Source organism: Sinohyriopsis cumingii, chromosome 9, assembly GCF_028554795.1.
Source record: "Sinohyriopsis cumingii isolate HCF-2022 chromosome 9, ASM2855479v2, whole genome shotgun sequence".
NCBI classification, from domain to species: Eukaryota; Metazoa; Mollusca; class Bivalvia; order Unionida; family Unionidae; genus Sinohyriopsis; species Sinohyriopsis cumingii.
The window spans coordinates 119441104-119466191 of NC_142969.1; the positions used below are offsets into that span (position 1 = coordinate 119441104).

Consider the following 25088-nt stretch of genomic DNA (forward strand, 5'->3'; position numbering starts at 1 on the left):
GCAGTATTTTTGCAGTTTTTAATCTATCGTTTATCCAATTTTTACAGATCGTTACGTGGTGAAATATATATCTTGCACTCTATCTTTTCTTTCTTTGCTTATATAAGTTATTTACATTCAAAATGAGTAGCCCATTTTGAATATCAAAAACTTTTAACTGACTTTTAAATACATTTTACCAGCTGTAATCTCTCCAAACAGCACGTCCCTACAAGGGTGTAATGTTTGTTGAAATATTAAGTTGTTTGTTCTGTTTATTCTTTTGTTGTGATTTTTTCTTCTAAATTTCATTTCTTCATCTCTAAACAAAGTGGAATTAATTTGTACCAGTTAAATAAACGTTATTTTCCACTGTTGTAAGATAATAAAATAGTTTTTATATTTTTATCTCAGGATATAGAATGTCCTCTTTAGGAAGTTGTTGGTGTATGCGTGTACCAGCTTATAAGTAGAATCAAACTGCAAACAACAAACATCCTTACTGCAATAGCAAAATCGCCTGCAGACCACGGTATATGTTACTTGTTCTACTATTTACTCCTAACAAACTGTACTGTGTGTTATGCGACGGCAGATCTTTATATGTGCAGTTTCGAGTTTGACTCGACTTAAAAGCGAGTATAAACGGATTTTATTTCTCACAATTTATATTGCTTCTGTGTTGTAAGTCCACTGTTATTAAAACTGAACCCATTAGAATTTTTTTTTACTTCGAAGCATCTCGAGTGTTCAGACAGATTAAATGGGCTGTTTTTCGTCACGCCTAATATGCGTATGTATATGTACATGAGTGTGCTCTGTGCTAAAAGATCATTAGCGAGGCAGAATATAGACTTTCTCTTAGTATTAACGAAAGATGCAAGACAACATTAGACAAGGAAACAATTCACCCGTACATGAAATGGTTATTTATTAATGTGAAACGAAAGGACAAACAATAAATTAATGAAAGACATAGCACTTGTGACTTGCTTATTCATCCATTAGGTTACAAGTGGGGTTACAGATAATATCATTTGCATTTCTTTCATGATGAGCAAATAATTAGTATTTCTTTTCCGTATAAATCTTCATGAAAATATGTATGCTATCTTAAGCAACAAAATCATTTGAGACAATTGTACATCCATGCACATGGTGCAGAACTACCCGACGTTAGCTAAGGAAAATTACGTTCGTTAGTCAGAAGCTAAGGATTGAAAAAGTCGGTACATCCGTAAGATGACCTTTTGGAAGTTACGAAGTATTTCGATTATAAGCTTATATTTTTTTATTTTAATTAATCGGACTAGGCTATTGGAAGTATTTATTATGGGGACTTGTGTTTAAAAACAAGAAACCTTATCTATTGCTTGTACAAGTACAAATTATGCGCTAGAATTAAAATAAAATCATATGGGGTATAGCGAACTTGTTGTCAAAACTTATTATGAAGTGTGCTGGATTTCCCTTCTGGTTTCTTTTGTTTTTTATGTCAATTTGTGACATAAAGAATATGGTTCCTTATTAATTCATAATGTAAATTCATAATGTTCCAACTGTTTCAGTATGACCCTTTCGTTTCTAGAAATGACCTATTTTACAATCAAATTATGCAAGATCGTTTTACACATGCTTGGCTAACAATGTGTGCAATTTTCGTTTAAACAAACTTCCCCAAAATCTACCAGAGCAAATATTAACAAAAGCAGGTTTGCAAACAAGCAAAAGAATAAGTAGATAAGAAACAACAGTATTTACATGTAATATGAGACAATAAAATAAAATGACAAATTATTCAAGATAAATCAACAATGCACACAAAGCAACACGAGTCGTCATTTGTGTACAACTAGACCCTTCAAATGGTATCACCAAGGACCTTGATATATCTCTGTTAGGTTCTTCCCTAAATGCATTCCAATTCAGTTCAACCAAGTTTTTAGCAAATCATGGATGACGAACATATTAAAGCCGTGCATTAATATGGGTCAATGGACAACACGATGACAGGTTGTGTCGTCCAATACATTGCGTTATTGTTGTAAAGAAGCAACCAAACTTGCACACAATAATGAAAACTATCTGAAGACAAAACGTTTACTTACATCATCATTTCATTCGTTTCCCTTTTATAACTGTATGATTATAGTTTTAATTACCACTTTTTAGACATATTTCGTCTCCTAAAGCAAACTGATAATTTGTGAGGAATGAAGATGTAGGAAATTATTTTTATTGTTAAAAACTCGCAATTCCTATAAAAATTATTGAAGTACACAGCAAAGACACATGTTGAACATATAACTGAATTGGCTACGTTGACATATTGGGTCAACAACATTTGAAGAGTATGACATTTTGTTCTACTGAAGGAAACTTAAACTGAAAATTGTAAAGTGAAGATATTAATAAAACTGCTTGGATTTGTTTCTCCTCAATTTAAAATATTCATAATTCATAATAAACAAAAGGACATGCTGTACATAGTCATAACTTCACATAATTCAACTTACATTTTGATCAATTGATAGCGAAGAAACTATCGTGATTTGTCTCATTGTTAGACAATGCTTCGTTCGAAGTTGCAAACCATTGCATGTGCTTCTGAGTTTCGTGCTTTCACTCAATAATAATCATTGTTAATTTTACATTTCGCAAGGTTTTCCAATCCCCCCCCCCCTCGATTTACACAAATAAGCCAACTTTGATATTTAAGCTCACCTTTCCTGTATATTTTCGGGACATGGATCGATAACGAAATGGACTTCCTTATCATCTTTCATATATGATTCGGTTTCACCTTCTTATATTCAAAAAATGGTTTGAACACATCGTTTTTAAAACAAGTGTTGCAAAGAACGGATTTAATATCGTATATCCCGATACAGGAGATTATTTAAGTATTTCCATCCTTCCATTTGCGTATTTCCGTTTAAAGATTCGGTTGTCTGCAAACATAACACATATAAAGTAATTTTTAGAAATCATTATCAAAAGCAAAATTGAAAACAATTTTACAATTTTCTTCAGCTTAACTCTTTTGCAATCTTGACGTATTTTTATTTTACTAATGGTATTGCTGTAACACTTCGTTTACCATCAGAATTTAGGTCAATAAAGTTTCTTCTTCACTTATTTGATATAAGGGTTGAAATCTTGCAGTAAAAACAACCACCATGCAATGCATTTTCTACAAGAAAACGGAGCTATTTAGAGATGCTCATCGTGCCATGGATACACTGTTAAACGGGCCCTTCTATTCTGAAGGGAAAAAATGTAAGCGCAAAAACTAATCAAATCAGCAAACTGAAAATGAGAATAGCTACTTTAGAAGTTGTAGCTTGTCCGCCTTGTGTAAGGCTGATCGTAGAAAGATTCATATCCATGGTTCGTAAAGCTTGTCGTGCTGGAGGACCTCTCCGTGCGACTGCTTCTGTTGCTGTATGTGCTAGGGATTGAATTACTGGCAGAAAGCGTACGTGATGCCTTTTCATCTACCTTGCCTTTACAGCAGACGATGTACCACTGTTCTCTGACCTTCTTCTTTCGGACGACAAAAAGAATGAATATGAAGAACCCTTGCATAGAATTTAGTATCGTGAAAATATATTGGAATACTAAGCGAGCATCTGCTATGGCGAGGTATCCAAACATCCATGTCAAACCTGTGAAGTAGATAAAATGTGACACATGTTGAAATACTAAACGAGCATCAGTTATGGCACAGTTTACAAACGTTTATCTCCATCCTAAATTCTAAGAAGTATATATATATATATATATATATATATATATATATATATATATATATATATATATATATATATATATATATATCAAGGGATCACATGTGTCAGGGATTGATTAAGATAAATGCAATAGACTGAAAACGAACAGTGCAAAACGAGTATCTAACTAGCCTGAGCGTATCCAACTCTTTATTGAGTCTCTTTCAAAGGCAAATACAAAACATAGACAAACAAATAAAACAGAAAGACGGTTATGTTTGCGAAACTTTACATGGATGTTTCTGCAGGAAATAAACCGTTAAATTTATTGTTTCAACTAGTTTGTTTCGTCTTGTTGTTGATATTGGAAAATATTTGCATTGACCTAGAAATTGATGAGCCATAACGACAGCTGTTATTTTATGTAAATTTATGTAAGCGCAAATTATATCACGGTCATTTCATTGTTAAAGTAGTAATAGGTTATTAAGCAAATTTAGAGAATTATTTAAAAGAAAATGTGTCGGCTGCAAAATATAAGTTTATTTGTGCATGGTTGTCTTGTTCTAGTCTACATGGTTTAAACCGCTTAGTTTCAATGTTCTGAGGCGGTGTATCCAGTAAGATGCCTTTTCTTTCCTGGTTTAGGAACTTCGTTTGAATGTGTGAGCGATTGCAATAAATGTTATTTCATTGAAACCATTACTGCCAGATACATTGCTTGTTTCCTTAGACGTCACGTCTTTGTGTGTGTGTGTGTGTGTGCGCGCGCGTGCGATTTATTTTCCCCAAACAATATATATGTAATATTTGTAGCCAGTAAAGTAAAGCACGTCGAAAAGTTCCAAATCGAACCTCGGAACAGAATTGACCCACCAGTTTATAGGAACAGTGAAAATTAATCACAATAAAAGATATTGGCAAGGCTTCTTGAAAACTTTATATTCCTTAAATTATGAACTCCAATGATTTTGTCCCAAACTGTGAAATGAATGTGACAAATAGACAAAGAGTGCAATAAATTGCAAGTAGAAACTCATTACTAATGTAGACAAATTGATGGAGAAGACTGAAAATTGGTGTGGCCTTCTGAACACGATTATTTTGCACTTCATAAAGATTTGAACCTGAAATATATGATTATATTATTAGTTTAACTATCTTAGAAATATGTAAATTTTATACGACTGTTTAAAAATCACTGAAATTTAATCCGCTTTGTGAAAACCCAATAAGATTTTTTTTCTTGCATCACATAAACTCTCACACCAGACTACAGCAGGTGAGTCCGACTTTTGCCAAAACAGAATTTGACACGTCTGGTTTATTGAAATTGTGCAACTACTAATTCCTTTATTTTTTATTTTAAGCTAGTCAAAATTTGACGTACCCAATAAAATGAAACTTGCTACTGCGGCCTGTAGGTTTGTGACAGCCATTTTCTGTTTGGACTGGTTAGACCGGAGTCCTGCTTTCCTTCTAGATATGCTGATTATAGTTATGCAGAAGATAACCACGTTAACTACTATGATGAGACTTATTGGAATGGAAAAACCGTAATAAAACGCCGGGAGTGCCATCCAGCAACTGAAAAGAAAATAAAGAAATCGATTTTATTTTAAAAACTAACTTTGAGTGTATTTTACAGGAAGAAGAAGCAAATTACGTGCAATACCCCATTAGACAATAGTATATATATATATATATATATATATATATATATATATATATATATATATATATATATATATATATGTGTGTGTGTGTGTGTGTGTGTGTGTGTGTGTGTGTGTGGTATATTAACTTTTCTCTAAATATAAACGTTCTACCTATTCTTGAAAAAATATTCCCTAAGTGAGTTTTTTCTTAAATGGAATTTTATAATTTGTATGATGATGTTTGCAAATTTACAAAATAAGTTTTCTGCAATATGCAAAATAGTTATTACAGTGTTTATGTGAACCATTTAACATTCGTTTTGCTACATATCATCTGATTTGTTTCTTGCTTGTTCATTTAGTTTTGTTCCTGTTTAAAATTTGGTTGTGTTCTTGTTGTTTTTTGGGCAAGATAAAGCTTGAAAGAAAACGTTTACTAATATAGTTGTGACCGATAACATACAACCTCCCAAAGGAATGATAAGGACTTCTAAATAAGTGTGTTGGTGAACATTCGCATAAACTGTGCTCTAAATACAACGCTGTTGTACTGTCTAATAAAACGTTTGCCCCTTGTAAGAAACAAAGCAAGCATAATAAATAAATTTTAAAAAAATCATCATGCTCTGTCATCACCATTCAACAAGACTCAAAACAAAGCAAATTTCATTTTGGTGAAAATAACATGTTCAATTAATATATTGCATTTTTGGATGATGCCCATCACCTGTTATGCAAAAGATAACTAGAGCAAATCCGGGTTTAAAATGGGTGCTAAAATTGGGAACATAATCTTTTACAATTATATACATTGATGCGTTCTGCATTGCCATATCTTGCAGTATGAAAACTTGTGCGAATGGTGACAAACATGAGAATCACTTTCTTCGCTGATTTCCAGTATTTTTCGTTACTTGTTTCAAGTACGATACCATCACCAAAAACGCTCCCTCGCCCTTATATAAAAGTTTTTTAATATTCCAGTCACCAGCCATACGTATCATACACCAAGCATTGTACAACAATTACATGGTTAAGTATCAGAGTAAAATAAGCAATGTACATACTAATCGGGTCCTCCTCTGTACAATGTGTAATCAATACACAATATGGAAATCACAGGGATCAAGGGAAGACCTGTTTTACATAACACAATAAGAGAAGCATAAGTACCAACACATTAAAATTTACACAGGCAATATCATCGTTTCAGCCTCTGTCAATGACTGGGAAAATGTAACTTTTAATTAGTATTGGAGTATTATATATTTATAAATGATCGTTGCTTAAGCAGAGGCGATTCAACAATGGTTGTGCATGTCTTCCAACACTAGATAACGTTTGTCGGCTTATTAAGTGCACGTCTTCCAACACTGAATTATGTGCGTCAGTTTATTATGTACATGTCTTCCAACACAAAATAATGTGTTTGGTTATTAGGTACATGTCTTCCAACACTGAATATTGTGTGTCCACTTATTAAGTACATGTCTTCCTGCACTGGATACCGTGTATCAGTTTATTAGGTACATATCTTCCTCACACTGGATATTGTGTGTCACAATATTAAGTACATTTCTCCCAGCACTGGATATTGTGTCCGCTTATTAGGTACATGTCTTCCAACACAAAATAATGTTTGTCATTTTATTAGGTACATGTCTTCCAACACTGGATATTGTGTGGCAGCTGATTAAGTACATGTCTTCCAACACTGGATATTGTGTGTCAGCTTATTAAGTACACGTCTTCCAACACTAGATATTGTGTGTCAGTTTATTAGGTACATGTCTTCCAACATAAAATAATGTGTCCGTTTGTTAGGTATATGTCTTCCAACACTGGATATTGTTTGCCAGCATATTAAGAGCATGTCTTCCAGAACCGGATATTGTGTGTCAGTTTAGTAGGTACATGTCTTCCAACACTGGATATTATGTGTCAGATTATTAAGCAAATGTCTTCTAGTACTAAATAGTGTGTGTCACTTTAGTAGGTAAATATCCTCCAACACAAAAAATGTGTATCAGTTTATTAGGCACATTTCTGCCAACACTGGATAATGTGTGTTAGTTCATTAGGTACAGTTCTTCCCGCATTGGATACTGTGTGACAGTTTTTTAGGTACATGTCTTCTAACACAACGTCCTGTATGTCAGTTTACTAGATACATGTCTTTCAGCACTGGATCATGTGTGTTAGTTTATTAGTTACATGTCTGCCAACACTTTATACTGTGTCTGTTTATTAGGTGCACGTCCTTCAGCAATGGATATTATGCGTCGGCTTATTAGGTACATGTTTTCCAACATTGAATATTGTGTTTCAGCTTATCAAGTACACGTCTTCCAACACAAGATAATGTGTGTCAGTTTATGAGGTGCATGTCTTCCAACACAAAATACTGTTTTTCAGTTTATTAGGTACATGTCTTCCAACACTGGATAGTGTGTGTGTGTGTGTAACGAACAGATGTTTTATATAGTTTACAATCAGCAGGATACAATTATATATTGTATTGCCAAGAGATACAGTATTTACTTAGATATACCAATATATTTGCTTAATATTCAAAATTGATTTTATGTTTAAAAAAAAGTGACTTACCCCACGCAGGTAGCACTGTTTTCAAGGTGAAACGTGAAATATACGTTCCCAACACCTTGACAAATGTCAAATATTGCAGGATTGCCGACATAAGCATCCACATGAATGAGACAAGTATCAGATAATGGAGAAAAACAGCCACTACAAGACAGCCATAGTAATTATGCGTCTGTTTGACTCCAGTCAAAAATACCAACATGGCCAGCAAAAGCGCAAGGGCAAGATTAAATAATGTTTGCTGAGCCCGTCCCTTCCTCAGTTTCCTGTAATAATTGAATCGAGAAAAAGATTTGTTAAGAATATATTAGGAATATTTGACATTATTTGGAAACTCTCGTGTTATTTTAAAGGTGAAATTGCAACTTTATTTTGCTTGATAGATGTCTCGTGATACCAGCTGCACGTTGTGTTATAACCATATCCTCTGTTTCATAAATTATCCGTATTGATTAACATAGCTGTCGTAATTTCAAGATGGCTTTCTGCAATAGCTAAGCATTACGAAATATTTCACCTTACAATACAAATGCTCAACCTTTGCCAACTAAGAAGATCCAATATAACCGAATTACAGAGGTATTGTAAGTTAACGATCTTCATATATTCTGCATTGCGCTGAACACACTCAACTTCTCCAATGTTTATACAGTATTCACGCATCTATGACAACAATTGATATATGTGCCAAAAAAGTATATAGTATTGTTTTGGCTCTAGACTCAATCATTCTGTTCTGATGCAAGCAATCTGAAATGCTATCTTTTCGGATATCAACAGTCTAAATTTATATAGAAATACAACAGAACGTATTGAATTGGCTTCAGCTAAATTCATCAGACAGCGTATCACCTATGCTCGATTATAAAGAGTAGTGGATGTCGAATGAAAACAAACAATAAAAAATTCATAAGTGATTTGGCATACCTTTCATTTTATTACTTTCACACCGTTAAATGATGGAGCATAAGCTACTTTATATTTGACCCTTTAACACTGTAAAGGAATAAAAATTAGATATCTACATACGCGATGCTTAGGAAGTGCATTTGAGCTTCAATATTTGTTTATTATTAAACGGTGGTTTGCTTATATATTTATGCTTTACGATGTAACTTACCTGAAGAAAGCATATGATATAATCGTGAGAGACAGTCCAAGAATTGAGAAGCTCAACCCGATGACAGAAATAATACTCAATGACAGCTCATGTTCGGTAGGGATCTGATCATGCTGTCCATAGAAATCCTGTAATATACATGTTTTGTATATGATATATATTTTATAGTCATATTATTCAATGCTTGAAATGTACGCAATCCTGGATATGAGAGCGTGATGATAGTTGGAGTCTTGAGTATATTGTATTGCAAAATAAAACTAGTGTGTGAATAAGTATAATTGGCTTTAGAGATACATTTGTATCAAGATTTTATCTTTATATGTATCTGCCTACTTTAAAAAAATATAGTTTCCATTGCACTGAACCATATATTAAAGATATAATGTTGCCTGACTGTTTCCTTCAATCCGTCAAGACTTAAATTGGTTACTAAGTTCCTCTTTTCACGTTATTGTTGTAGTAACTTGGAGAATATTCACAACCTAATTGTTTCTTTATGAAACAATAGTCCCTAAAGGGACTGGTGCTCTACTAAGCGCAAAGAATTTCCAGGAATTCAGTCAAGACCATATATTTCTTTAACTGTTGGGTTTTGAAGAAATATCTAATAATCTGCAATAACAAGATTTTCAAATTAGCTGATGTGTTGGCTATACTTTACGTCAGATTGTAATCCTTTTCAAGTAGGACGATTTATATATCATTAAAAGTCTTTCCGTGAAAACTCCATGTCCATATGAGAGTCCATTTAGAGGTAATAGTGGCAGCAAGATGTTCAAAACAGCCACATGGTAGCCATATTGGATGTATAATTGGCACCATTTTCATAGAAAACCAACTAATTAGCATATAATGTCTATTGGTGAATACCGTATGTAAATACAGTCATCCGTTGGTAAGCATAAATATGATAATAGTTTCAAGATGGCCACCACGATGGTGATATTGAGGATCGGTCATTTGCATTTAGAGCAACTAGACACCACAAGTACTCTTCTGATAAAACTCCCATGTCAAAATGACTTTCCGTGTTAAGAAAAGTAGCGATAACAAGGTTTCCAATATAGACACAATGGTGGCCATATTGGATGCGAGATTAGCACTGTTATAACTGAGGACCTACGCTTATATAACCAATCAGAAGAAATAATGATAACAAGATTTTCAAGATGGCTGTCGTGGCGGTTAAATCAGGCATCATATCACCAGCTAGACATTGTAAATCTTCTGGTGAAAACCCCATGTCAATGTAACTTTCATTCAGGAGGAGTAGTGATCACGCTATTTTCAAGATGACTTCCGTGGCGGCCATATTGAACTTCAGATCGGCGTCATTTACATTTGGGATCAACTAAACTCCATAATAAGCCTTTCGGTGAAAACCTCATGTTGATGTGACCATCCGTTTGGGAGGATTAGGAATGAAACGTTTTTCATGCTGGTCACTATGGCATCCATATCCAAGTAGACAGCATATGAATTTTTGTCATGAAAACCCCTTATTGATATGACCTTCCATTTAGGAGAAATATCGATAAAACGATTTTCAAGTTGGCCCCTCAGAAGGCCATTTTGGATGTCTGCATATATCACTTTCATGTATGAATTACTAGACCATGGGATGAATGTGTGGCATGTTTCAAGGCAATCATCCAAGTAGCTTAGGAAGAGTAGCGATGTCACACTTTTGCTAATGGACATTCGGACGACAGACGAAAGATCGCTTCACAATCTACTCTAATCTATGACCAGAAGAGTGAACTTTAAACTATAAACTAAGTTAAAAAATTATACGAGAGAATATGCTGCTATGCAGTCCAATCTATTGCCATTACTCTCCTAAATATCCCATTTGTAACAATGTCCGGTATACACGAGTGAAACTAGTAACAATCGTATGGCAGTTAGTGTTTAATCAGTTAGATAGCAAACTTCAACACCATGGCTGTCTATCACAACAATTACTACCGTAACGAAAGAAGAAAGTGTTTTCATATTTTTATAACCTGTTCAGGTAGGATAATAAGGTAAGAACTGATAGTGAAAAAGCCCCACTTACCAGCAATACGGCGAAATTTGTCAAGTGGTCACACATGCAGATGTCTCGTCCTTGGACCCGTCCTTCATAATGACATCCAGCCGTTGACCAGCCTCCTTTGCCGTCGTTTTTATTGAAGTCCCAGAATACGCATTTTCGAGTATCATCAATATTCTGTTTTCAACATAAAAATGTTTTATAGTAGGTTATACTAATGCTTCTTAAAAATAGTAAGGTGGATAAGTTTAAGAAAAACATATGCCTCAATATTTTTCCACTTAATGATAATGGAAGTATGTAGTAATTTCGAAAATCAGAAGATTTTAAGTGATGTGATGTGATTTGGATTTTTAGCGAAGCTTTAACAAATTTGCAGTCATATCGCTACGATGTCTGCATTGTGGCAGTTTATAGTGATGTCTAGCACTTTGGCATCATGCCGCAGACGTGTAGCATGATGTCCCACCCAGACACATTATACTGATACAAGGCCGACCAGTCCTAAAACTAACCTATTAATGCTGAGCGCCAAGCGAGGCAACTGTTAGTACCATTTCGTAAATCTTCGGTATGACTCGGTCGGAGATCGAACCCACGACCTCCCGCAACCGAGGCGGACGCTCTAACCACTAGGCCACTGGAGTGGTGATTTTAAGTGAAAATGGTCCAGCATTTAAATGCAGTCTAGTATAGTTTTATATTCTAATAGAGATACGTAGCCTTCTCAAAATGAGTAAAGAAGTAGAAAGGTTTTGAACATTTTTCAATTTATAAATATATGTTAAATATGCGACCAGCAAAGCAACATGCTACCTGAACATTTTTTATATTAAACTATACAAAATATATCCGATGACTGCCACTTACTGTTTCCAAAAAATCACTATATATATATATATATATATATATATATATATATATATATATATATATATATATATATATATATATATATATATATATCAGATTGCCTTCAGTATTATTAACGGATTGATTGACTGATTTTGTTTTTATTGCAAAAATAAACATGAAATATTGATTGTAAAAAATCTTCTGCTGTACTTCTATGCCCTAACACTTCAAAACTTTTTACAAAGTTTTGAAGAAGAAATTTTGTTTGATTTTCTGAACAATGGCTTCCTGCATACCTTAAGTGGTTTGAAGACGGTCTTGACTTTTTCTTTTAAGTTCGTCAACGTCTGTCCAGCAATGCTTGCAGAGATGATGTAGCTGTCCAAAAGAGCGACATGCTTCTCGTTGAAGGCTGCAAGATCTCTGTCCTGTGCTGTTGCTGCAGCCTCAAATAGTTTGTTCTTTCGAAATACCATCATGTATAATCGGTTAGATAAGCGCTCGCCATCTGCAAGAAAGTTCGATTCAGAACGTGACATATTTTAAGTTTATGTTCAAATTCATAATCACTACAGGATAAGGAAACACGTACACAAACTACATAACTTTTTTTCGGCCAGATTTAGCGATATTTTGTTTTCCTTTACAGCGAATCATTACAGTATGTCTTATGTATATCTTAAAGAATAAAATACATAGTATAGTTGTTTTCTAAATTAGTTTATTTTGTGAAATAGGAATCTAATATAGTTGAAACTTGTACGGAGTTAGGGAGTGTTAATGTGCATCAGTACCCATTCTCCTATAAGATTTTAATCCCATCAACATCATTATAATGCTATGTTTTTCTCGATTACTTTTGATGTTATATTCATTATATAACTCAGTTAAGTCCTGAAGCAGGTTTTGATATGTTCTTATATCAATATCCTCCTTGCAGTTTCTTATATTTGGAAATAAGGCTTTAATTTTTAAAAAACTTGTTCATATAGTATCTTGCAAATTTGCTTTTTTTTAGCGGTTTTAAAGTAAGCATACTAATAAGTTATATTATGTAAATGCTATTTACATGATTAAGATGTGAAACAAATGTATCGTATTATGTCAAAAAGACTACCTTTCGATCTTTTCATAAATATTTCTTTGGGAAGTTCAATAGCAGCATCTACGTTGGCTTCAAAGATCTCTGATTCATTGTAGATAGTAGAAATTCTCTCATTTTTGAATGGGACATCGTTTAACTGGTCAACAGTTTGGCATGCCAGACCAATTATTGGGCTATCATCGGGTTCCAGGTTCCATATATCCACTGCAACGTTGTCAGTGACCATCCGTATATTCTTTTCCTTGCCCATGTCAACTTTCTCTGCGTATCGCTCCAAGCTCTTAATAATTCTTATCCCAGAAGAAAACAACAAAGGGAATAAAATGTAAAATAACGATAATGATTTCATTATGGGTGGAGAAAATTTAATCTTCTTGAATGATTTATTTTTTCAAGCAACTCAAGATTCCAGTATCCATTTTTGAGGTTCTGCGAATATCTGTGCAAATTTGTTAAATTTCTAATTATAAAACAGTACGTATAATTTGGTAATGGCATCTAATCATGGAGCTGTTTGTTTAAATTTGATCAATTGCAAGGATGCTGTGAATTGTACAAAACATACGTAGTGAGAGCAATAATAATTATAATGACATGGTTTCAATTAGGTATCTAGGTTGGCGAACATGTTTAAACATTTGCTGAAATATTTCGAATGATCATTGTATTCAGATGCATAGATGGTGTCACCAGGACACTGAAAAAATTACTGTGGCAAAAGAGAACTTATTAAACAAACCTAAGCAGATAGAAATAAATAATCAGTAATTATTTACCTATTGGATGCCTTTGATTTCGCATTGGCTATTATTTCAGCTTCTTCAAAACTATTATCCATTAATTTATCCATGGTCTTCAGTACGCTCTCGCCAGTCTGAAAGTATCAATCAAATGTATGAGATGGAAAAGGAGCAAACAAGTAAATAACGGAATGTATTGTGGAGGTCGAATTGATATCGGTCAAACTTCCAGGACTTTTGAACCCAAAATATTAGAGTGTGATAATCTTTCTTCTAAATTTGAAAGAAAACAAAATGGTTTAATGCGTTATAAATCGCAGACAAAACTTTCGCAAACTAGTCCAGGTACAAACAAATAAATAAAAGTGACCGGAAAAAACATTGCATATTTCAACATATTACATCATTGCATCATCACCGACGAACATAATATGCTATGTTAAACGTCTTTAAATATAACCATTAATCAGTCATTGAATAAGCAAAATTGTGATAATATTTCGTAAAGAAGAACTAAGTTATTAAATGCAAAGTTTAAAAAAAGATAATGTAACAACCATAGCTGGCAAAATATATGAATGATATATATTGCTTAAGAATTCATAAGACGCAAAAGATTATGTATTGCAAAGTTGTCTCATGATTAAAATGTACCAGCAGATGCAAGATACATAAGAGTGCGAAAATAAGCTCTAAGAGCATTACAAGTAGTTATTAACAACAGGTGGCGTCATTTATCACTCCGACGTTTATTGTTTTCCCTAATTCTTGCAGTTACACTATTAAAAGACTAGCAATTTATTGTTCAGTAAATTGGCAGTACATAGATAAAACATGGATTACCTTCTTTGAGACTACATCGAGTTCAGTTGCTTTATCCAGCACATCTGCTATATGGTCAATATCGATGGGTGCAAACTGTTTGGCTTTCTCAGCTATGTCCGCTATTTCCTTCACAATTTCCTCTACATTGTTATCGCTGACAATTATCTGTTTGCAGAAAGAATATATATGTATAATTCATAGTGTCTGTTAGATAGGTTTTTATTATTATTACTTTATTTCATTACACTCTATTGTAACGTAACATTGTATGTTGGACTTGATCTTGTCCAAAATTGAATTCATTTCTGCGTGACCCGAATTGACTTTTTTTTATTAATTCTGTGTATACAATTAATACATATGTAAATTATTTTCTGTGTATGAGATTAAAATCAGTATTATTACTAATGGAAGTAAATATGTTTATTTGGGTCTAGATCTAGGTTTTAGAATTATCTTAGTGTATTTTAGAAAAGAAACATGTTATGGTTTTTATTTTGTAAACATCGGGATCATTCTAGAAGGTTATATTCAAGTAGATAATAGTATTTTGGGGAAAATGCTAATTGTGTCCTGAGGTCAAGTAGAGAACAATATAGTCTTGTAACTGAGAAGATTTGTCAGTCGTACTTTAAGATCTAGCACTTTGAAGTTTTCTTATATGGTGTGTCAAGTTGGGTTATACTTTATTTCTTCAAATTATTGAATTAAAGTGATTATTTTCGCTGGAAAAACAAACATGCTCTGAAAAAATTCTTGTATAGAGACATTCACTGGAATTTATAGTGAATTCAAATATGGAATTATATTACTGTGATTCAACAGACTTTTCGACACGTCATCACACTACAAGATACAACATACACATTATCGCATTCAGTTTTTGGATTTATTGTGGACTTTTACTGAATTTTATTATCAGGATGTTAAATCATTAGTACGTGTGTCTTTAATTCCTGGATTATTTTGGGATTTAATTCGCAAAACTGTAAGTTCTTTTTTCTCTTTTTCTATTTTTTATTCAACGGAAATAAATTATTTTTGGAATTTTACAAAGCTTGTTGCATTTCAGAGAAAGAGAGAGAGACATAGATGGGGATGGGGAGAAAAATACAGCAACACTGATCATATATACTTCTATTATTGTACAGAGAAGTACAAATATTTAGAACAAAGATGAGGTCTCAGCTAGAGAAAATTAAATGGTCCAGTAAAAGACATTTGCACAGTTCTGAAATTCGCTTAAACCCCGCCCACTTTGATTAACACAACAAACTTTAATGCACTAAACATTATGAAAATTGGCATATCCGGATCTTAAACAGAAGAAGGTCATTTTAAAACGTTTAGTATACTTGAAGCAGCAGGTGATGATATGAATTGACCACATATTTCCCATATTTTATTCATGTTTGGGGAATTTTTCCCATATGGTATCCATATTATGTAACTTGATATATTTATTTACAACATTCTAAGCTATTATCTTTCTCATTTGCTAAATGGACCACCCTACCCAACCCCAATCGGCTATCGTCAGTATTATAAAAAGCCCCTTTCGACGGCCCCGACTTTACATCCTTGATGTTTCCTTACGACGAGAAGCACGAGAAAGTCCGGGATGTGCTTTCTGTACGTTTAAATATTTTTTTATTTGTTGCTCGAGTAAAATAAAAAAAGCACACACACACATCTTGGAATTCGGTGACAAAATTTACAGTAATACTGGCCTTAAACTTTAATTCGTACTTCCTTGTGTAAATGCAGACTTCAGACTTCAGTGTGTATTTAATTTGTATCTGATAATAATTTAGCAAACTTTGAACCTCTTTACTCTAATTACGCCTTTAACGGGTGAAATATTTATACAAATTACAACATGTATATACACAACGTTCGATTTGTTATCTTATGGAGACGATTATACGATATGAAGTGGTTTAAATGGTTAAAATAACTTTAATCATAATATTTGAAGACAAAAAAATGAGAGATCACCAGACAAATATGTCCACTAGTTCAACGTTTATTTTCTCTTACTGCTGGTACCAATAAGAATCTTGTTACGGACGATATTGTGTCTACATAATTGTCTGAATCCTCGTTGAAAGAGACAAACAGATTTAAGAATGGTGTTACAGGTGGGGTGATAAAGACTAAAATAGCGTATATTTACTTTAGTTATTGTTGTTCTTTCACTTGTTTAATTTTTTATTGGAACTCACATATACTGCTGTAAAGCACGAAACTACATTGTTACAAAACGTTGAGGCAGCTGTTATAGCAGAGAAAATAACGTACGATTATAAGGAAATTGACAATCACTAACTTAATAAACCAATCTAGCGTAATAAATATATAAATAGTATGCAAAATTCATTTTTAAAAATTAACAAATAAGCAACTTGAATTTTAGTTAAGAATCCCAATTATCTCAAAGATGCACGTATTTGTTATAACAAAAATCATTTTTTACGATTTAAAGATTTACAATGTGACAATATTGTTGACTAAAGCATTACAAAATATGCATGTATTTATCATGACGATTCTAACGAGGAAAGGCTGATGTTTATATATGTGCTAAGTGGGGAGGCTGGGAATGGAACATATGGTGCTGACGAAGCGATTCAGATTTATATTGTAGCAGGCCTCCCGCTTAATATCATTTCCGGCTGTGAAATAACTAACCATTATGCACAATCTCTCTCTCTCTCTCTCTCTCTCTCTCTCTCTCTCATATTTAGCGACAGTGTGAAGTGACACCTCTTGTTCAGCATAGCTCTAGCCACAAGAAAAATTTGGTACATATTACTTTCTTACTGTAGCAGCTTGAGAATAAACGTTGCAAATATAAGGACGATAGGTTTTACTTTAATCTAGGGAATGAACAGAATTTAAAATAAATATCATGTAGTACATAATACTGTTGTTTAGGGGGTGGGGTGGGAACTGGGGAGAGGGCGGTAAGGGAAATGGGCAGGCTTAACTTTTATAAAAATATTCTTAACAGTCAAATTGCTATAAAAGAAAGTCATGACAATTACAATATAAGATTGAAGATCCATACATACAATTAAAACTATGAAACGGTTTTGGAAGCAACTGTTGTTTTGTACACCTTGTGAAATTATTTTCTGTCTCGTCAGGTTTTTACTAAAAGGGCAAAATACCAAACAAGCAAGAAAATGTGTTAGTGGAATTGATGTTATTTGGAATTTCAAGCACCTAAGAAAAGGACACATATGTACGGCCTGAATGCAATTATCAGTATGTTTTGTCATGCCTTATACTAACATGATTTCAAATATTACTAGCGCACCATTCTTTTCTGTATACCTTTAATGAGGTCAGCTGAAGAAACATATTTTGCAACAACACCAGATTTTATCCTAAAAGTCTAGACCTGCATATGTATTGATAAAACTCATGCAATGGTTCAACTTGGACTCAAAGTCATAGAAATCAAGTGAATTGAAGACATTTTTTCTGTGCAAAAAGAACATCACTATTATTTATACAGGGAAAAATTGTTCAGCCTATCAGCTTACAAATTCTTCTCTATTACAATCCATTATCAACATAAATAATGAATTAACATGTATGCAGGCAAATGTTCTGGATGAAGTCAAGACAGTTGACAGTGCGGGATGAAGGAAGGATATGAGCACAGGGATAGTGTTTGGTGTCGTCCGACATGTAAAGTTTTAGCTATAGTTATAATGGAACTAAAATAATTTTATCTTTGTGAATTTTTTATTTTAATAACAACTTTTCTGCAAAATGTTTTTCTGCTGTGTAAAATTCCTTGCCCAAATAAAAGTGTGTCGGAATGAATATTAATATTTTTGCAGTAAAGCTGATTCTGTTGCATTTTTAATAGTTGGCATTCAAAAAGAATATGATCATGGTTTCTACTGAAAATCGAAAGGAACTGGATCTATCGGCGATGCGATTATGTATAATTAAATCATAATTCACCGAACTACATTTTTGGCTGTGAAATATAACGATTTTGTTATATATGATTTACATATTCGCTGATAATTAATTCTAGAATCTTTAATGAACCTGCATCGATTACGATATTATGATAAACAATGATGAAGTTGATAATGTTGTTGCTGTTCATGTTGATGATGATTATGATGATGGTGGTGGTGGTGATGATGATGTAAAAATGTTCAAAGGCGAATTACAGTTATTTGTAGCACACCACACCGACGTTGTGTACAATATATATGTCAAATATATCTCCTGAAAAGCAATTAATTGGATCGATCTTTGAAAACTACCAAAAACAACCAGAATTTAATGAGCACACAGTTTGCCAATTTGTATCTGTAAGGGACGTTTTCTTCTGGGTGAAACAATAGATAAGTAGCTATGGAGCATATTCAAGATTATTCGTAGACATTCTATAACAACTAAAGGAATGACGAATCATGGAGAAAACCATGGTTTATCACAAGTTTTAATTATTTCAAGCGAACATTGCATAGTCAGCTCAACATATTTTACCAATACAATTTATTTCTTTTGTTTAGACCAAGAAATTTTTAAACCTCGTTTCCAATGAAACCGTTCTTGGGTTTATGGCATAATCGTTGCTTCTGTCAAACGATATACATCAACCTTAACTAAGTCTGATTTAAGTATTGAAATGTATTTACACGATTTCTATAGTAAGCGCGATATTTTGTAAGTATGCGTACCTCAGACATTTTTAGAAGTCGTTCTGTATAAGGTGATGTTTCCCAAACGTCCTCTGTATCCTTAACGTTCGTTTCTGTCTCGTCACTTTCCGGAACTGTAATTGTGCATGTGGTGTGATGGGTGATATTGGTCCACCGGAATCCCATGTAAAAACTCCCAACACAAGTTGCCTGGCTAGATGGTACTTTACCGGCACGATCTCAAATATTAAAGGAACAGATCCTGATTACCAATTCTTGCATGATCAAAATTCATATTGACTTTATTTAATTTCGTAATTTGCTATAGTTATTTTATTGTTTATTGAAGTTGGAGTGTCAAATCTCCGCGCATGAGTTGTTACAAAAGTAGGCTAAAGTGTTTTGTAAACATATCAATAGTAATTACCAAAGAAATAAACAGAAGAAATTGATTTTTAAAAATCTAGTACAGAAAATGGCCTCTGTGTACGCACGATGCGCTTCTCTAAATCACGCTGTATTTTTCAGGCATCGCAATAACGGACCAAAAGAGGTACAACATGAGATAATAATTGCGGGCTTTGGAGATTTATCACTCAGAATCGAACACCAGATACAAATGGCTTTTTAAAATTAAATTCAGTAAGACAAGAACGTATACGTTACATATTTACAGTCAACCGTAAATTATTACTTTATGTTAATATTAAGAACATTAAAAAATTTGTTTGAAATTTAACACCGGCGTAATCTGAATTTGTTTGCGAGTGTGCGAAGAATATAAAAGAGAAAACAAAGATGGCGTTGCGTGTGGAAATGTTTTAGTGATTGTTGAATACTAACCACACTTCTCTTCGCTGAAGGCGGTTCGGCCACCCTGTGTCAATGGAAAATGTACGATCTCAACGGTATGGCTATCATCTCCATGCTCAGCAGTTTCTATATTGTCATCTTCATCGCTATCGTCCTTGTTGTCTTCATCTGTTGTCTTGCGGAAGGCAGTTCTTGGACAAAATACTGACCAAAATTCACAGTACTTAATAAAACCTGCAACTCGTTCATAGTTTCACACTCTATGTAAAGTTCCAAATTATTATGTATTTTCAAAAAGCATTATCGATTAGGCATAGCAAAAGAAAACATATATAAACAACAGAATAATGTAAACACACATTAATAAAATAAAGTCAAAACTTAACGTTTTGTATTAGAATCAAGAATGAATCCTGTTAATTGTATACTATTAGAATTTTTGGTTTTGTTTAGAATATAAATATTTTTCACTTAAACAATTCTAAAGAGCTTTATGTTAGGCTCTTACTTTATTTTACCACTTTGTAATGAACATTTACATTAGGAAATGGGATCTAATTTAAAAGAGTACTTTATATATATATATATATATATATATATATATATATATATATATATATATATATATATATATATATATATATATATATATAGTATTAACTCAGCGGTTGAAGTGTTTAGACTAGAAAAAATGCCCATCAATAAGTAATTTATTCCATCACGAAATAAAATTATATTTTATCAACCGTTTTCCGTTTAAGCTGATTCTAGGAATATGAAATACATGTTTTAAGTTAAACATGTGTACAAACCCGTGCTGCGAAGTTTAATTGTCTTCAGCACAGAAGCAGCCGTACCCCCGGGTAAGGTGGACACGTAGTCTGCATTGTTCACTGCTGCTGACAGCTGCCTCTTCACTTCATCAAATATTGCAGATTCAGCCTGAATTGAATAATTCTGACGCGTTCGAAAATAGGCGTGGAACTCTATCAAGCCAGAAGCAGAACTGAAATTGGGTGAAAGAGTTCTAAGATCAAATCAAGACACACAATTATTAATGCTGAGGAAGACTAAGCACTGTATTCACAATATGATATATTTTAGCTAAAAATAGGGATCAAATTTGTCATTGTCTGCATCCCAGATAGTGTTTGTGTCGGTTAATGTATTCAATTGCTTGCAGTTATCAGACTAAAAGTTTGCGAAATGATTTATTTGTATTGTGACAGATAAGTTTTATTTTCGTTTGTTGGTGTTTGTAAATGTATTTACAAACTTTTTATTTAATTAAAGTTTGACATCAAACAATGGACCCTGGTTCCATTAATCTTGCGAGACGAAAACGAGTAAAGACTTTAGTTAGTTCCCGATATCGATCCAGTGAACACGCAAAAGGAGTATAACGCCCCATGTGTAATGAAAGCTTGACGCTTTACTCGAAAATTCAGCAAATAATCGGACCGTAACAAATGGATGGCATGGCTATTCATAGTATTCGTTGTCCCTATACGGATAAGATAAACAATGGACGCGCCGTTTGCTTGGATAAAAAGTGCGTTAAGACAATGAATATATTTACGTAAAGTTAAAGGCAAAGACCACGTAGCATTCAGAGAAATTTTAAATCATTAAGATGTATGAAAATAAAAATCATTCAACAAAATAGAATGCAATTTATAAACATTGGTGGCTATATGGATAAAATTTCTGAATGCATACTTTATTTTGTCCATATGGACAGATGTATCTACAACGGATGGTGAAGAAGCCTGAAGGACTGAAACGAAATCCTTGAAGATTTTCTGGAGGTCAGCTTCAATGCTGGACAATGTACCAGTCTTTTGATTCATCGTGTTGAACAAGATAATGTCTTGTGGAGTAAAAGAGGAGTGCTTCAGAGAACCGTACATGGAAATGACATCTGGAAGAGTTTGTATAATATGATTACATTGAAAATTATCTCCTCTGAGCGAAAGAAAAAATAAGGTAGGGCTAAGTTTTACAATTGGAACAAATAAGTCCACAACGGCAAATAGAAGAGGATCAAACCTGTGCACAGTTTGCATTCTTAAATAGAAGCTCTCAAATAAGTAATGATTTAATATTGAATTTATGAAATGAGTTAAATAATTTCCAGCTAATGCGTGCATTGAACAAGAAAGGTTGCAAACTGTTCAATATGTTTAATACATTTAATATTAAATGATTATCCATTTGAGATTTATCAAATTTTTTAAATTATAACCGAATTAGCTTAGAGAGAAGAAACAAGAAATATGTTCGTTTATTCTTGTTCATAGCTGATTCGGTTAGATTAAACGAGCCATATATATCGATTATGATCAGAATGTTTACAATGTTTCCAACTAATATATGTCAGTGTCCACTACTATACGCGACGTATTGTATACGGTATGAAATAGCACTCAAGTTGTAAGATATTCATGTGAAGGGATAACTACTGGATGCCGAAATCATACTAAATACAGTGTTATGACTAGATCTTAAACTGTGTTACAGAAATAAAGCTAAACCAAAAAGCTTAATAAAATCAACGAATAATTTATTTCATAAGAATACAAAGTGAAACTTCAAGAGCCACAGTATTGTGAATTAAATCACAGATAATCTTTAATCTCCTTTTGCAAGTCCAAAGGTATATAATTTTCGGAATGAATTCAAAATAGCCTTGAATGTCTTGATGTTTTGTAATGATATAATCCAGAACGTTCTTCAGTGAGTTCTCAATACTCCCAAAGTAGTGTTTTGATCCAGAAAGTCAATGTGCACTTTGTAATTCCAATGAATATTTTATTTTAAAGGATTCCGCAAAAATTATATCTGAATATAACTATAAACTCTGATCATAAATTACCAAAGATTGATATAAAACGGAAATGATGACTTTGTTACATACACACTTGACCTAGATGTTAGTCATTCAAATGGAAAACTCCATCTAATTACAAATAAATTTGCTGCTAGAACATTTTATACTTCAACATTAGGTCGCCATGTTGTTTACTATTGATCATTATCTTAAAGTTCAATCTAAAATCATGGACAAATTTAAGCGCACAATATAGACATACCTAATCTAGACTAAAGATGTTACTGAATATAAATATTCCAGGTTTAATGTATTTGTGAAAGCATATTTGCAATATTTGAAATGGATCAATGCTGTGGCTGGACAACTTTCAGTTGGGACACATATATTTGTCCACATTCTTCTCTAAACAGAGGTGAGTTTATTTAATCGTGTAGGTTCACATTTAAATCTCGCTTGTCATTAAGTGAGGTGTCTGTTAGATGTTTGAATGAACCACTCCCACAGCCCCATCCCACTATATACTGGCCTATACCTTTAATTTTATTTGTAACGGTTCTCTATGAAACAAATAGGCCATATTCCAACAGACTTAACCTATTTTCTCAACATCGGTAATGGCTGCAAATTATTGATCGAAATATAAAAAATATGTTCTAGAATTAGGATTAAGGAAACTTCCCACGGTCGTAAAAAATCAGTAAACAGAATACTGTGAAATAATTTCATTGGTTGAAATGAACCTGTCAGATTCACATAAAGTGATTTGTTAACTTGTTGACATATCAAAATATTCAACTTCGCACACTTTACGCAAAGTGTACGAACTGTGTGATAAATAAATATATAACGTTTATTCTATGAAAGTATCATCCATGGCACCGGAAGATGCTTTGTTCAAATGTCAGATACAAATTGATGATAGGTACATTCTACTATTAAATACATTTTGTTGTAGTGCTTTCACCGAAATTAGAAATCCTTTAATTAATAATTGTTAATTAAACAATTAAGGGCTTCTTATTACCTGAGTATGTTACGAAATATTGTTGTGATCGTCTTAGTCTTAAAGGATTTGCATCCCAGACTTCACACCAGTATGTCCCCTGGGCTGATTCTTGTGGCTTAAAAATGTTTTCTGCACCAGCTATTGGGTCAAGACTAAAGGACATAGTGTCATCTGAAGATGAAAGTATAACAATTAGACTATTATTATGAAAAAAGAGTGTGAAATGCGAAATGCACTTTTCGTAAGAAGTTTATATTTAAATTATCCTTATGTTAGACAAAGAGTCATTAGCTCAAACAAATAAGAGAAACAATAAGTAACTTCAAAGCTTTAATACAATAAATGAGTTGAACACACCATAATTTCAGTCAGAGAGTAAAGGAAATGAATTTGTTTTAGTTCACAACGGGACGCTTTCTGAAAATGTAACCGGTCATTCAGTTTATCATTTGGCATTAGCCGTTCGAAAATCGTGACAGTAATGTTTTATATACAAGTCTTAAATATCGGCCATTACATTCCCTGGATAATTAAATATAACGTTATAACGGTTGCGTTACCATTTGAATTCTTAAGTTTGACGTCTAATAAAATAAATTTGCTTTTCAATTTATCAGTATTTTTGTACTATGATCTTGAATTAAGACTTGAAAAAATATAGCATTAGGTACATGTCTTGCGCTGTAAAAATTATGCTTGCTCTTTATACCTTGTACTCAGGGTTAGAGGCCCGAAATGCTGAGTAATGTTGTTTTTTGGTACAACTTGTGAACCGATGCAAACGTTGTGGTGCGTTACAGAACGTTAAAACAGTTGCTGTTTTTTTTTTAAAGTTGCAGATCAGACATTAAACATCTTTGATAGGAACATTTGGTATATATTTGAAATTTGATTCATTTTCACACAATAAAAGCAATAAATATACTGCCTTTATAGGTTGTTGAAACGGTAAGTAATAAAATATAAAACTGACACTTTTGACGTTTGTATATATATATATATATATATATATATATATATATATATATATATATATATATATATATATATATATATATATATATAACACATAAAACTTGAACAAGCACTATTAGTAATAATAGTA

The 25088-nt window shown here is 33.0% G+C and overlaps 1 protein-coding gene across 2 annotated transcripts in view; it reads right to left on the reverse strand.

The window, feature by feature from the left end:
- Positions 1 to 893: 893 nt before the first annotated feature.
- The window catches only part of LOC149792581 (uncharacterized), a 70942-nt gene continuing 46747 nt past the window's right edge, over positions 894 to 25088 (reverse strand). For both annotated transcript variants that reach the window (XM_089971203.1, XM_089971202.1), the window contains 15 exons: positions 24002 to 24154; positions 21864 to 22065; positions 20957 to 21150; positions 20175 to 20348; positions 19371 to 19570; positions 14674 to 14820; positions 13867 to 13964; positions 13103 to 13380; positions 12282 to 12493; positions 11155 to 11307; positions 9093 to 9220; positions 7976 to 8238; positions 6436 to 6505; positions 5101 to 5297; positions 894 to 3647 (listed from right to left, as the gene is read on the reverse strand). In XM_089971203.1, coding sequence (XP_089827329.1) covers positions 3310 to 3647; positions 5101 to 5297; positions 6436 to 6505; positions 7976 to 8238; positions 9093 to 9220; positions 11155 to 11307; positions 12282 to 12493; positions 13103 to 13380; positions 13867 to 13964; positions 14674 to 14820; positions 19371 to 19570; positions 20175 to 20348; positions 20957 to 21150; positions 21864 to 22065; positions 24002 to 24154 — 2807 coding nt within the window. In that variant the 3' untranslated portion in view covers positions 894 to 3309. The remainder of the gene's footprint in view (positions 3648 to 5100; positions 5298 to 6435; positions 6506 to 7975; positions 8239 to 9092; positions 9221 to 11154; positions 11308 to 12281; positions 12494 to 13102; positions 13381 to 13866; positions 13965 to 14673; positions 14821 to 19370; positions 19571 to 20174; positions 20349 to 20956; positions 21151 to 21863; positions 22066 to 24001; positions 24155 to 25088) is intronic.